This window comes from Etheostoma cragini, chromosome 16, assembly GCF_013103735.1.
Source record: "Etheostoma cragini isolate CJK2018 chromosome 16, CSU_Ecrag_1.0, whole genome shotgun sequence".
In the NCBI taxonomy this organism is placed as follows: Eukaryota; Metazoa; Chordata; class Actinopteri; order Perciformes; family Percidae; genus Etheostoma; species Etheostoma cragini.
Window position 1 is genome coordinate 12,874,299 of NC_048422.1, and position 14,195 is coordinate 12,888,493.

The 14,195-nt window shown below is 38.5% G+C and overlaps 1 protein-coding gene across 1 annotated transcript in view; it reads left to right on the top strand.

Moving 5' to 3' along the window:
* The first annotated feature begins 1,951 nt into the window (after window positions 1–1,951).
* Window positions 1,952–14,195, top strand: part of scarb2c (scavenger receptor class B, member 2c) — a 14,085-nt gene continuing 1,841 nt past the window's right edge. Inside the window, exons 1-9 of the mRNA XM_034895582.1 lie at window positions 1,952–2,211; window positions 4,653–4,810; window positions 7,442–7,586; window positions 8,973–9,164; window positions 9,337–9,428; window positions 10,142–10,261; window positions 11,091–11,269; window positions 11,886–12,004; window positions 13,898–13,971. Coding sequence (XP_034751473.1) covers window positions 2,089–2,211; window positions 4,653–4,810; window positions 7,442–7,586; window positions 8,973–9,164; window positions 9,337–9,428; window positions 10,142–10,261; window positions 11,091–11,269; window positions 11,886–12,004; window positions 13,898–13,971 — 1,202 coding nt within the window. The 5' untranslated portion in view covers window positions 1,952–2,088. The remainder of the gene's footprint in view (window positions 2,212–4,652; window positions 4,811–7,441; window positions 7,587–8,972; window positions 9,165–9,336; window positions 9,429–10,141; window positions 10,262–11,090; window positions 11,270–11,885; window positions 12,005–13,897; window positions 13,972–14,195) is intronic.

Here is a 14,195-nt window from a genome sequence, read left to right on the forward strand (position 1 = left end):
CAGACTTCTTTGGATCCAAAGACAGAGTTCAATTCATATTTTAACTGGTCTTTAAGTTTAAAATCAGTGTGTATTTCATAAGGTTTAATACACCAAAACAAAGAAGTTGTGTTGATAATAAAAGGCTTGTGTCACAACAGCACAACGAAACGTCTCAAAACAGGTAAGAACGTGTCTGAGCTGTGAGGTGTAATGTTGATGCTATTTCGTAAGAGGAGATAATGACTTGAGCTACCTCACTGGCTGTGTGTCTGTAATAATTACCCAAACTATTCTTTAAAGGCATGTTCAAATGTTTCAATATTGTCTGTTTAAGTATACAATACATCATTTACAGTCTGGTGGTCTATTCATATTGCCCGGACATATCTGAACATATTTCCTAAATGAGTATGAGCACTAAGCCATCTTTGAAATTGTGTAATTTTAGAATGTATGCCTAAAGAACCAGGGAAAGAAAAATTTGAAAAAAATGGACTGTGACATAGAGACGCTGGCTTGCTTATAGTCTGCTTAGTCAAGGTGTGGCCCCTTTTATATGACTCAACAGGTAATACCCATACTGCCATTTAAGGGCCAAAGAATGTAGGTGGCATGAAGTCTTGGTAAATGTCAAGATAGTGACACCTAGTGAAAAAGGTATTTACTACATTGTTGGTCTGCGTTATGAAGAATGTTTTAATGATAGATAGTAGGTTATTTTTTCTTTCTAAAAGTAGCTAAAATGTGTCTCCACGGAATTTTTTCATACATACCCTAAAATACAAGCTATTTTGTATATGTGAGAAAATATTTGACTTGTTCTTAGCCTATGTAAACTACCGGTTTTTATTATTTGGTCACAAAACGTTTCAAGGTAATTAAGTTCCTTGCTCAAGGGTATTATATCCCTTAAAATGTAGGGGTTACTGTACGGGGAGGTTGAATAAACTGAATTCATTTGATCATTGTTGATGTAGGCCTCTATTGACCTCTTTTTCAAAACACCAGGGCCAAAGACAGCCAAGACATGTTAAAATGCAGGACCCCACCCTGGATGGCCTTTTAGTGAATATCCTGCATAATGGGTGCATATTGGCAAACAAAATATAATCAAATTTAATCAAATTACTACAAACCTAAATATGAGGCATGTGGTCCACTTTGGTATTGGTATTGCATTGCCAGACATATTTTTAGTCTTGAACCTACAAAAACTCTTCTTTTTAACTATGACACAGATAGTGGCAGTAGCAGTAGTAGCAGCACTACTACTACTAGTGCTACTGCTACTGCCACTATCTGTGTCAGTGGCATTAGCTCAGTCCGTAACCCCCAACTGCTCGGGGTGCCTTTCCATGGGCAGCCCCCTCACTCTGACATCTTACCATTTAGTGCATGTATGAGTACTGAGCATGTGTGTGTAATCCAGGCCTTTGTGTAATAAGAACAGAGTGTAAATTGTAATTTCCCCTTGTGGGATTAACAAAATGTACATTTTTATTATTATTATTTTTTAAAGATGCAATGAAATCTCTGGGTCTTGTAGACACTCAAATAACCTGAATTTCAACATGGCTATGCTAACATTCCAACTGCTGGATTGTATTTAATTGCACTAATAAAAGCTTATATTTGATGTTTCAAACATAGGCTAGTTTGAAACCAAATTGTCCAGAAAAGACTGGTTTAAGGAATGACGTCATTGTTATGCGATTAATAACAAAGATTCTTTAAATGCAAGACAGATATTGTCCCTATAGGCCTTCAACACCCAGCTAACGCGGAAAAAAACATTTTTTTTCTACCACATAATAGTTATAATAGCACTGTCATGTTGTGGCATCTTAAATTGCAACTTGCATTAAATGGGCTATTTAAAATATATCAGTGTAGTGTATTGCATGCTCCAGGAAGCCGTCGACTGTCGAAGAAAGCGGAAGTGGTAATAGGGAAGTATTTCATTCCGGATGTTTGGCTTTGCTTCACCGAGAATTCCTGGCTGGGCGCAGTGGGCCATCAAAACAAAAACAACACACACGCTAGACGGTTGCTAATGTCCGAGGGGACCAACTTGACCTTTCTTCGATATCAGTTTGCTGTTTCACCATGCTACTAAAGTCATGTTGCATTTACAGCACCGGAGCTTTGTCTATACTACTTCTGATCGCGGGCATTGCTTTGGTCTTGTCTAACGTGTTTACACATTTCGTACAGTCGGCCGTTGAGAAGGTACGTTAAAAATTGGTTTCTCGCTAACATTTTATAACAGGCTAACGTTAGACATTTTGGTGTCTGTTAATGCTAACTTAACAAAGTTAGCTAGCTAGCTTGACAGCCTGCTGTGTTTCGATTTCGCCTCTGAGTTTCAGAAGCGCACTGCTGCTGGTTTACATGTCGAAAACCTTAAACCGTATTACTGAAATATCTTAACTTTGAGCATCCCAAGAGGTTGCCGAAGCTTTAGACGTGTTGTTTGTGTAGCTAAAGTATAAATTACTCTAATATCACAGTTTAAAAAACAGGTTTGTGCTCAAGACTGGATTATGCTATCGTTAAATTTGGCGTGGATGATAAGGAGAGAGGGTGTTGTTGCTTTGAGGCAGCTAATTCAAAAACTATGAGGCCTATTGCTTAAATTAGCACATTGGTTGAAATAAGACAAGAATAGCTACATTGTGACGTACAACTTGTGTATGGCAAGTAAATATTGTGGACGTGAGAGCAAGTTATAGGAGGTTTTAAGACGATTTTCCAAGGCTTCCCTCTCTAGTGATGTCATAACCCACTAAATCACGAGATACTAGGCTGCATCTCAATTATCTGTCTTACCCTTTACCCCTTGGCCCTCAAAACCGAGTGGGAAGGCCAGCGGTGAAAACATACCCCTATGAAATGAGAAACCAATTCGTTGAGGTTACGTCACCATACAGGACTGATCACAAACTTCCCAGATGTCGTCTGCAAGTGTGTCTATGTCGAATGCGTTGGTTTTGACAACAGTGTCATATGCATGTATGTATTTGATAGTTCTTGTATGTTTACTTTGGTGATGCTGGTGCAGATGTTCTTATCTGTGTAGTAATTAGGTCTGTTTGAAATACATATTTGTATACACACTGCATGGTGTGTTATGTGTTACAGTTATCACCATTTTGAATGTCATTGATGTTCAGAAACACTTTCTTTAACAGTCTTTATTGACCAATAAATTAAACATAACAGGCAAAAGCATGACATAAAAACATTTTAGATTACACAACCATTATCAACTATCAGAACCATAACATACATGTCACTAACATATTAAATCACGCTCAAAAAAGACACAAGACCACGAACAAATAAACTACAGCCATTCTGATATTCCAGACCAGTTTGATCCATGTTGGCCAGTAAAGTTTCCCTCACATGTCTTTCACCAGTGTCCCGTATCATAACCAACAACAATGTACAAGTGCATGAACAGGAACTAATTACAAATTACTACAATAATGTAGTACCAATACAATAATGAATGGCTACAACATGAACACATGATTTAAGAAACTTCTGCTCGTTTTGAGCCCGAGAGTGGATTAGCTGCCTTGCGTCCTCCTGCGGCCCGGTGTGATACAGGACGGTATATATAAAGCACGTATTGATGTCTCCAAAGCAAGTAGTGTTGAAATAAAATTGTTGATTTGCACAACAGTCACACATTTCTTCACATTTGAATGGACTCCATGCATGTCTACAATGTACCGTTAGCATAGCAAGCTAGCGTTGTTAAAAAACGTGTAAATTAGGAACACGGTTGCAAATATATATATGTACAGTACTGTGTAGAGCACAAAACAAGACCGTCATGATTTTTAACTCAATTATTTAAGCCAAAAATGCCTTCATTTATGGGACTCTCTGGTCAATCTGGCAGCCATTGTTGCCGGTCATGCAGTGTATTCTGGGTACCCTTCCGTTTCAAGTAAGCTTATGTCTTTGCTTGGTTTTGAGGGGTATGTATCCCTTCCCATTATCTCTACCCTTTGATCAAAAAGAGTATCGGGACAGTCCTTACTCTCACGTAAACGTGCAAATCTAAGGGGAAGGTATAAAACAGAGAAATGAGATTAAGCCTAACTCCATTGTATGCACAGAAAAAGCCTGTATGAAACATTTAACAGTGATACCACAAAACTGTAAAAGATATCATGAAGCTGAATACTATTGTAATAGCTATAGGTTTTGTGAATAGTTTAAAGTTTGTTGTCTGTAGGTAAAAGTATTTCAAAGCCTTTCCAAAAGAAAGAAGCCTCAAGAGGATTTGAACATTGATCCATTGACTGTAATTCATTTTTTTTAAGCTTAATATTTCAACAAGTATAAATAGCAGGAAAGAAGTTGACGTCCCATCATGTGCTTAAAGAGCTGAACATTTTGATACTTAAATGGCTTTTGTAGCTGAATGTATGCAGAAGTTAGAGGTGACCAAACAAAGTTGAAGAATAAAGAATTTGATAACAACACTGTGAATGCTGCGGAGTCAGCATTAACACAATTAAATGCCATATCATGACTGCTAATCCAAATGGAGATTTCACCACTTGCAGTAGCGTTTGTCATATGTTGAGAGGTCACCTTAGTCATCAGCAGATTTGCGCCTGAACTATACCACTGCTCTTTGTCCCCCTAAGGAAATAGTTTTGAAGAATGGCACTGAGGCGTTTGAGGCCTGGGAGAATCCACCGGCCCCTATTTACATGCAGTTTTACTTCTTTAATCTGACCAACCCCATGGAGGTGCTGGATGGGGATCGGCCTGCTGTGATTGAGATTGGACCCTACACATACAGGTGAGAGAGCAAAAAGAGAAAGACTTTACTCTTATTTCTCTAACGTTAGGCATCTACTCAATAAAACAGAAGTGAAGATGTCACAGTAAAAACAGCCACATGGATCAAAGGAGGGGGGGGATGCAGTTGCAATCAATTTCACTTCCTCCAAACTTTCAACATTATGCTTGAATAGAAATAAACTGAATATGCCAAATTGTCAAGTCAGTGTAAAAAATGTTACTACAGCTCACATGATGGAAACAAAGTGTTTCACCTTTCAAAGTGCAAAGGTGCTTACAAGCTTATGATTAGATTAAAGGAGAATTCCGGTCAATTTCACCATGTAAAGCTCTATTTAAAAAAAAAAAGCTGTCAGTAGCGAGACAAATTAAAACAATCGGTGCAGTCTACACCAAGTTGTCCTCCTGCTAGATTTTGCACCCAACAGACTTAAACAGGGGACGTGGAAATGTTTTTATATACTTTTTCACAGTATGATTCTAACACCACTGGTAGTTCATGGATTTCTGCTGCTCACCATTGCAGCATGGTCAGAATAACAGTACCAGTGCTTAGACATGTGCAGTTATATCTGTCATATATATATAAGTGAACACAGTGAATGCGATTGCAGTAGATGTGACAGAAAGACATAAAAGTTGTATTACTCAACTAGTGTGGACTTCACTGGAAAACAGGAAATAAACAGAGCTATGTGCACTGGCTGAATTAACACAACTTTTATGTCTTTCTGTCACATCTACTGCAATCACATCATTGTTAACACTTATCTATGTTTACACAATGTGTATTCAAGCTGATTTATGTATGTATATCTCCGGACTCAGGACTGTGCGCCAGCACCCCCCGCCCCTCTCTTTTTTTCTCTGCACTACCTACACTTTGTATCTCTGACTTTATATTTTTGATTTTTGATGTTTGATATTTTATACTGTTATCTTATATTCTCATATTTTTTGTGTAAACGCTGTAAAGGGATTGCTTTAATCTCGTTGCACAAATGCCGTGTACCTGTGTATAATGACAATAAAGGCCTTCTATTCTATTCTATTATTCTATATACTGTCACAATTTGCTGTGTTCACTCAGAAGGAATAACTGCACATGAGTAGGCACTGGCAACGACATTTGAGCATGTTAGAGGCAAAAAACAAGTGTAGAACTTGCCCTGTTTAAGCCTGTTGGGTGTAAAATCTAGACGGAGAATAACACGGAGTATCTGCATCGATCGTATTCTTTTGTCTTGCTACTGACAGCACTACAAATAAAAATAAAAAACAGAGCCACATGTTGAAATCGACCGGAATTCTCCTTTAAGTGAAACACAAATCGGAAGGAAACGACCCAAAGATGCACAGGTGAGTGGTGCACATTACGAAAAAAAATGCACAAGCAATACATTATACACTATAATACAAAATGTTAGAATATAACTCTACAAATCTATCTATCAAGAATTGTTAAAAGAAATAGTTTTGAGTGGTATTCTTGGCTTAACTAAGAACAATTGACATTCCCTGAAGGTGTATAAAGAATTACAGCAACAATGTATAGCACAGTTAATTTAGGTTTTCATATGAACAGTGTGACTACAGTACATCTTGTTGTGAAAACCTCACAATCACTTGTGGGTTGTGTGTTTTGTTGCAGTTTTCAGAAAGACAAAGTGCCTACTGTAAATAGTAGACAAAATAGAATTTGTGTTTCTGCCAAGTGCTAAATTATTCTCTTTTCAAAAATGTCCATGTCATCTTGCAGAGACAGAAGCAGAGAGCTGTTGGTGCGGTCCTGTCTCTGGCTAGCTTGAGGCAGCTTGTTTGTCTATTAATACAGACAGACACAGTAGCTTTGGACAGATGCCAATTTGTCCTGCTGAGATATTCTTTTTTTCCTTTATCCTTTTCTGCCCAAAATGCAATTTACTTTGTCAAAAGGCAGTTCTTTGACATAATGGTAGGAAAAAAGTTTTATTTGCCAATCCATTACCTTAAATACCCCTGTCAACCACTTACCACATACCTGAGATGGCTTGCTTATATTTTTCAACTCTGTACATCTTTACAGCCTCATTGGAAGCTGAACCAGATGGTCACAAATGTTCTGCTGAATCCCTGATCAGTTACACCGGAGCACTTTGAAGCACCTCCTGTGGAGCTTTTTGATAAAAGGCCATTATTAGTAATTTCCTTACCTACTCATTCACGTACTGTATATATGTTGTAAGTTGCAAGAAGATTATAATTGGTTGTTTAAAACAGTTGAGATTCACTTGTGGAGGAGAGTTTAGATTTGTCCAGAAAGTGCATCACAGCAGCATTCATCAACAAGGATGTGTTTTCTTTTTTTTGACAGTCACATGAATTTGAGTCATGAAAGAAAATGACAGCATTATGCTATAATTGAGCCAAAGTTAGGATTTTGAATACAGAACTTTATCATTATTTAACAATAGCATTTTCTCTGCAGTCTAAGATGCAGTTACTGCATGTGTAGTTACTGTAAGATTCTTGGCAACCTTATTAAAAGTTTTTCTTTCTCTCAACACTTTTGGCGGCAGCACTGTGGCACGGAACTATCAACCGTTAACTTTTGACCTTAACCCTGTTGGTTCTGTGTTTTTCTACACAGAGAGTACCGGCCTATGGAGAAAGTGGACTTCCAGGATAATGGCACTAAAGTAGCAGCTGTCAACACTAAGACCTACGTATTCCAGCCTAATATGTCCCGAGGTCCAGAGAGTGACCTCATCAGGACAGTTAACATCCCTGCAATGGTGAGCCGCAGAAATCCATAAACTACTAGTAGTGTTAGAATCATAGACTCTGAAAAAAAAAGAGATGGACGACACATTTTCACTTCCAACTGTACAAAAATAAGCCTAAATCCAGTAGAAGGGCACTGCCATCATGTACAGAGTCCGCGCAGTAGTGATCTGCCGGTGGAGCTGCAGTATCCAAGTCCCGCACATCCACCCATCCAACCAATTGCGAGTAATCACAGCTGTCAACCATGACGTTTCACCCTGTTTTAACAGCATCACATTACACTTGGAACTAACAGCATGATAAAAACTACCTAAAATAACAGAAATCATTGCTGGGAAAAATGATTTGACGTGTAGTTTATTTTAGCTTAATTTACCTTAACTGAACACCTTCAGAGTCGGTGGAATGGTTATATGATTTTTGGGGTGATTGTCTCGCTCCCCCCTAGCGCCTGTGAGTGGAAAAAGGCCTCGGTGTCAGGAAGCTTTAGGGTTTTTTACTCTATGGTCATGGCTGAGCCAGAAAAAAATAATCAGAAAGCTAGGAAAGCATTGTCGGAGGAAGAGATAAAGAGGAAACGGCAGACTGACCGAGCGAGGAGTCAGACACAAATAAACATAGGAGCCAAATATCTATTTTGAAGTGGTAGGGGGAGCTTTATAGAGAAACCTGCAGGAAAACAGCATAGCGCCCTTTTAAGAAATAATAATTAAGAGAAAAAGTTAATTCCATGTAATCCATTAATTTCAACATAGTGTGTATTTTCTGCTGGTATAATGATTGTATAACATAAGTGTATAATAAACGGATTGCCTTGAGAGGAATGTGGCTTCAAATGTGTGTAAATCAATCTTTCGGTCATATTATAACAGCAGCAGGGGCAATATTAATATTCTAAAACTGGAAAGTAGTGTCATTTGTCCAAAACGATACAAGCCTCGATACGCTCGTCCCGGAAAACTTCCGGGATTTCTCAACACACGCTTCGAAGCCTCGGCAAAGATAATAACAACACTAGTACTGTGTAATATATTTTAAAGCAAGATATTAAAGATCAATTGATAAATATGTCTTCTATGTACTTACAAGGAGTAGCAGTGCTTTGGAAACAAATAAGAAGTACTTCACTATACGGAGTAACAACACACACAGGTTACAGCTATTATTCAATAATATAAAATAAATTACTTACTCCCCTCCCCAAAACAGTTATTAGATGATTTTAGCTACTACAAAATCCAATACAAAGTTGTTATGTTTATAACCTTTTTAATTCACATGCTGCATGTTTTTGCCATTTTTACAGCTTCTACACAATTAACTAGTTTAATCGTAGGAGCTTATGCTATCAGGGCGTTACACAACAGGTTGTCTTCCCTTCTTTCTCCTGGTAGACGGTGATGGAGAAATTCAAGGACCAGGCTATCATCGCCAATCTGATCTCCTCCTACATGCAGGGCACCGGGGAAGGCCTGTTTACCACCCACACAGTGGGAGAGCTGCTGTGGGGTTATGAAGACGGCCTACTCAAAGCCCTCAGAACCTTTATACCCGAGCTGGACGATGTTTTTGGACTCTTCTATAAGGTCCCATTTAAGCCTATGACTATGCTATTGTACGCTTTTAACAGGCTGGAGTTTGAAAATATATTGGATAATTGTACAGAGAGTGTATTATTATTTTTTTATAATCACAGAAAATCAAGAGTTTCTTGTGCGGGAGCTGTTTTTTTGAAAACATTCCTATTTTTCCTTATAGACCAATGCTTCAAACGATGGTGATTATGTCTTCTTCACTGGACAGCAAAACTACAAGGACTTTTCCAGAGTGGATACATGGAACGGTGAAAGGTACAGGAAATGTTTATTCTCACCTCCAGCAAAGAAATGACAATGATCTCCTGCTCTGTAAATCCACTCAGTGATAAAAATTGATTACATGTAGTTTAAATGGATGAGAGTTGGGTTACACAATTTTGATGGTATGATTACCAAAACAGTCAAATAATTAAGGCTTTTTTCCCCTATTTGATAGGATTTGTCCTGCCATTGTCACATCACAGTGTATATGTGTCTTTCATCAGAGCTATTCATGTCTATAAGCCACACCAATGTTAGTCCTCTCTGTTGCACTTGAAATGGATGAAAGAAAGTCTCAACCTTTTTCCGACTGTATCTGTCAGAAATGTATAACAATGACTTTCTATACTGGACTTGCTAGCTAGCTTGCGCTGTAGTAGTAGATAGATGTTTTGGGGAATCCACATATTTGCTTTCTTGCAAAGATTTGAGTAAGAAGATTTGAGCCACTCTTATCTGTCAGTTAAACACAAAGCTACAGCAGGGGTTTACCAAGTCTTTTCAAGCCCCCACTATTTAAAACATTTAAACAACATGGGTTTTGCCTAAAAGATTGGTTAGTAGTCCTTCACAAAGGAAAACATTAGGAAGTGGTTGGGTGCTGGGCATTGTTTATGTCCGAAAGTCCTTGTTTTTTATATTTATAAATGATGATCTGATTTAAAAACATTACCAATAATATTTGTTTGTGTGTATGCTTGCAGCAAGCTGAATTGGTGGTCATCTGATGAGTGCAATATGATCAATGGAACCAACGGAGCATTTTTCCATCCAGTCATCACCAAGAATGAGACACTCTACATGTTCTCCTCTGACCTGTGCAGGTGAGCTGACCAAGGGCTGCTGGGAGGTTAAATATAATTGGGAATGCACCAAATCATTACGTATAATTGTCTATACTTGACTCCCAAATATCTTGGGCTTTTTAAAGGCAAGAAACATTGAGTTGTGTGAGCTTTCACATTTGACCCCATTTGGGTACTTTTTCTTGCTTTTCTTTATTAGCTTAAAGCCATTCTTAGTTGATGGGGTTTTTGTTTTTATTTTGTTTCTTTCATTTTGCCTTTCATTTTGTCTGGTTACCTATTGAGCACAGCTGACCTTTCAGCTTTAGGTAATATACAATGAATTTTTAATTAAGTTGGCCTTTCTATTTCCATTTTTAGAGAATCATTCTTGTTCTGGTCTTGTCTCTGAGGCTTGAATTGGCTAGTGAAATGGCTCTCCCCTCAATCATCCTATTATTGTCTTCCCAAGCCTTTCCCTCATCATTATTTATGTCTGGATATATGGGTTTATACCAATTTAGCTTTGCTGAGTGCATGGCTGGTCAGTGTTGGCCTCTTGAATGAGGTTACTGTTAGGTTACTACCTATTTAGTGCTGCTTTAGAAACTAATATCCACTCTCTTTGAGGGTTCATACATCAGAACTGAGAGTGCAGCACAGACGAGGTTTATGACACAGTAACAAGTTAGCACAACCTTTTAAACCCTTAAAAAAAAAAAAAAACGATATGTGCTGTGCAGGCTTTCAGTAAATCAGCTTACCACGTAGCTCATGTACAACATTTGCCCAAAACCCCCACCTTTGTTGCTTTACGGAACTGAATTTTGCCTGAAAAGATTAACAAGCACTGGACTCTGTTTCCAAGGTCTCTGTACGCTGTGTATGAGGAGGATGTGACGGTGAAGGGGATCCCTGGGTATCTCTTCAGTCCCCCGAGCAAGGTGTTTGCCAATCATACCGTGAACCCAGCCAACGCAGGCTTCTGTGTCCCTGCTGGAAATTGCCTGGGCTCCGGCCTCCTGAATGTCAGCCGATGTAAACAGGGTAAGAAGTAGGGATGTTGGGATTAACCAATTTTTCCATAACAACAGTTACATTAAATAACAGTTTCATTACTGTAAGAAGTGTGGAAACTATGATATCTGCGGTGTCCTGATTCCTGCATTGTTGCCTTGTTGACAAAACAAATCTTGCGAGTCACATTTGTGTGTACGGTGAAATCTGTTTGTGTGAGTGCCACTCACCTAAAGCGTTGGGAAGAAGAGCAGTAACATGTAAATGTGGAACTAACATCCCAGGCTTGTATTTGTCCAAAAAAAAGCGTCTTAAGTCGGCAGTGTGGGAGCATTTGTGGACCAAAACAGTTAAAACTCACCAGGAGTAGTTAAGGAAATGTTCTGCAAAAGCTGTTTCATCATGAACTGTTTTTTTTCTGTATTTTTCATAATGTTATTCGGTTGGCTGGAAGAGAGGGGCAGTGACCTGGCCAGTCACTGCTGACACGCCAACTTGAGGCTGTTGTGGTTTAGGGACCCAGAGAAGGTTGGGACCCCCCTGATGACCTCTCTTCCAGGCCATGGCTTCATCCATTAGAAATGGGTATCTGTTAGCATTGCAGATGTATTATTCAACTTCTAACTGAATCTTTTTGTGTGTCCAGGAGCTCCCATCATAATGTCTCAACCACACTTCTACCAGGCAGATGAGAAATATGTTCAGGATGTATTTGGTATGAGGCCTAAGAAGGAGCAGCACCAGACTACGATTGTTATCAATCCGGTAGGAACTTTTACTTTAATTCTTACAGGCACGTTTTAAGAGATTTCATATACTTTGGGAGATTTGTCGGAGAATCGGTGCAGCGGGTGCGGTATTACGTTCAATTTATCGCAAAGTTGAGATAAAAAAAAAGCCGAGCTAGAAGGCAAAGCTCTCGATCTACCGGTCAGTCTTCATTCCTACCCTCACCTGTGGTCATGAAGGTTGGGTCTTGACCGAAAGAACGAGGTCCAGTTTACAAGCGGACAAAATTGTAAATAAACATTTTAAAAAAACATGTTACATAAAACATGTAAAAAAGAAAATTCTGCTGCTTTGGAGAACAACTTTGTGTCTGGTATTTGATCCCTCAAAAAAGTTAAATGAACTAGTTCTACTACAGTTCTACTACATTCTTATAATTACATCTACTCATTGTTTCTCACTGAAAAATCCCCAAAATGTAATTTTTTATTTCAAAAGTTACTTAAAGATGTCTCCTACATCTACAGTGGAGGTTTCAAGTTTCCACTTCAAACTTTTGGATTAATTTGAAAACACTTCTAGTGTCAAACTCGGCTCATACATCATTCTGCTCGGTGAAAGTTAAACATCCGGGTGAAGCAACAGTAAGCAACCTTTTTCTGAGCAGAGTTTTTAAAGATGTAATTTGTGTACATTTGTTTTAAGCCTTTCTTCCCTTTACACCCTCATGTTGTTAATATGATTCCTTTTTCAGAAAAATAGTTGCAATGTAGGAAGCTGATATGCCACTAGATGGTGAACTAGCGTGTCTCAGCTTTATGACTGCTAGCCAGTGGTTAGACACGGGGCAATGGGTAAAGATTAACCTGAGGTGGAATGGAGCTGTCACCAAAGATAAGCTCCTTTCAGCTCTTATCATGTATAATACTGTAATAACTTGTCCTGTGGTAAATCCGTAAAAAAGGGAAGCAGACTGAAAAAAAAACACTGCCAGGATGTCTACAATGTGTTGCTGGACATCTGTTGACATCTCATACGTAGAATCATTGTAATTTGAATCCTGGGAATCACTGAAGAATACTCCTGAAAGAAGCAAAGAGACTACAAAGACACAAACAGTTGAGACATCAATTTGTCAAAATAAAGAAGTATTCCTTTTTTAATATATTTAAATTATTATAAAAAAAGAACAAACAAAAGCACAAGTAGTCGATTTGCCTCACCCGTCATTCAGCTGTGAATCATACACTTACATTTCAAACCAATTCATGTAAACTTTATTAGCCCAAACGTGTGAGGAGGTGGCATTCATCTTTGAACCCAGTAAACAAGCTACTGTTTTGTCTGTTTATCCTCTGTCATACTGGAAGTGTTATTGTGCCACTGCATGAGAATACCGAGTTATTGGGTTACGGACGGTGCCCTTTACAACTTTATGAGTAGAGCAACCACCTCTGTGGCCAGCTTTTGGGCAAAATGAAATTCACAGCCCAAAACAAAATTTTACATATTTATTGTTGACAGTAGGGCTGCACGATTTGAGATATGAGTCACAATATTGGAGGGATTGATTGTTTTCATTTAAAAAATATTTAAATTAAATGATATAGTGTGATTTTTGCAAGGACCTGTACCAGGCAAAGATTTTTCTCTAGGATACGATTTGTAGGCTAAGACGTCTCTGCAGCACAACACTACTTAATTCAGACTGGTTTGACACATTTTGCAACAAATATAGTGCAGCCCTAATGTACTGTATATTGTGCAGCCCTAATGTACATTTCTGCCAACCAGACTATTAAAGTACATTTACTAAAAGAGTGTTTGCAGCATAACGATCTTGAACATAATGACAGGGGACAATATACATCTGCACACAGGTCAGTGGTGTTAAGTTTCTCCTAAACAAAATGTAAATCTGTTTTGCAGCTGACCGGAATCATCTTGGAAGCAGCAAAGCGGCTTCAGGTCAACGTGTACCTCGAGAAAATTCCCACCTTCAGGTAATCATTCATCGTCTCTTGTCGTGGCAGCTTTAATGAAACTGAAAACGTAGAGCACATGGTGCCAGTAAGGACTGTAAAGCAATTTTGCCAACATCATCACTATGAGTGGACTTTTGTACAGTTGTTACTCTCTTGTTGTGCATCCACTTGGCATCTGAAAAAACAAACAATCTTGATATAATGTTAAATCCAGACTAGGGCTGGGCAATATATCGATATTG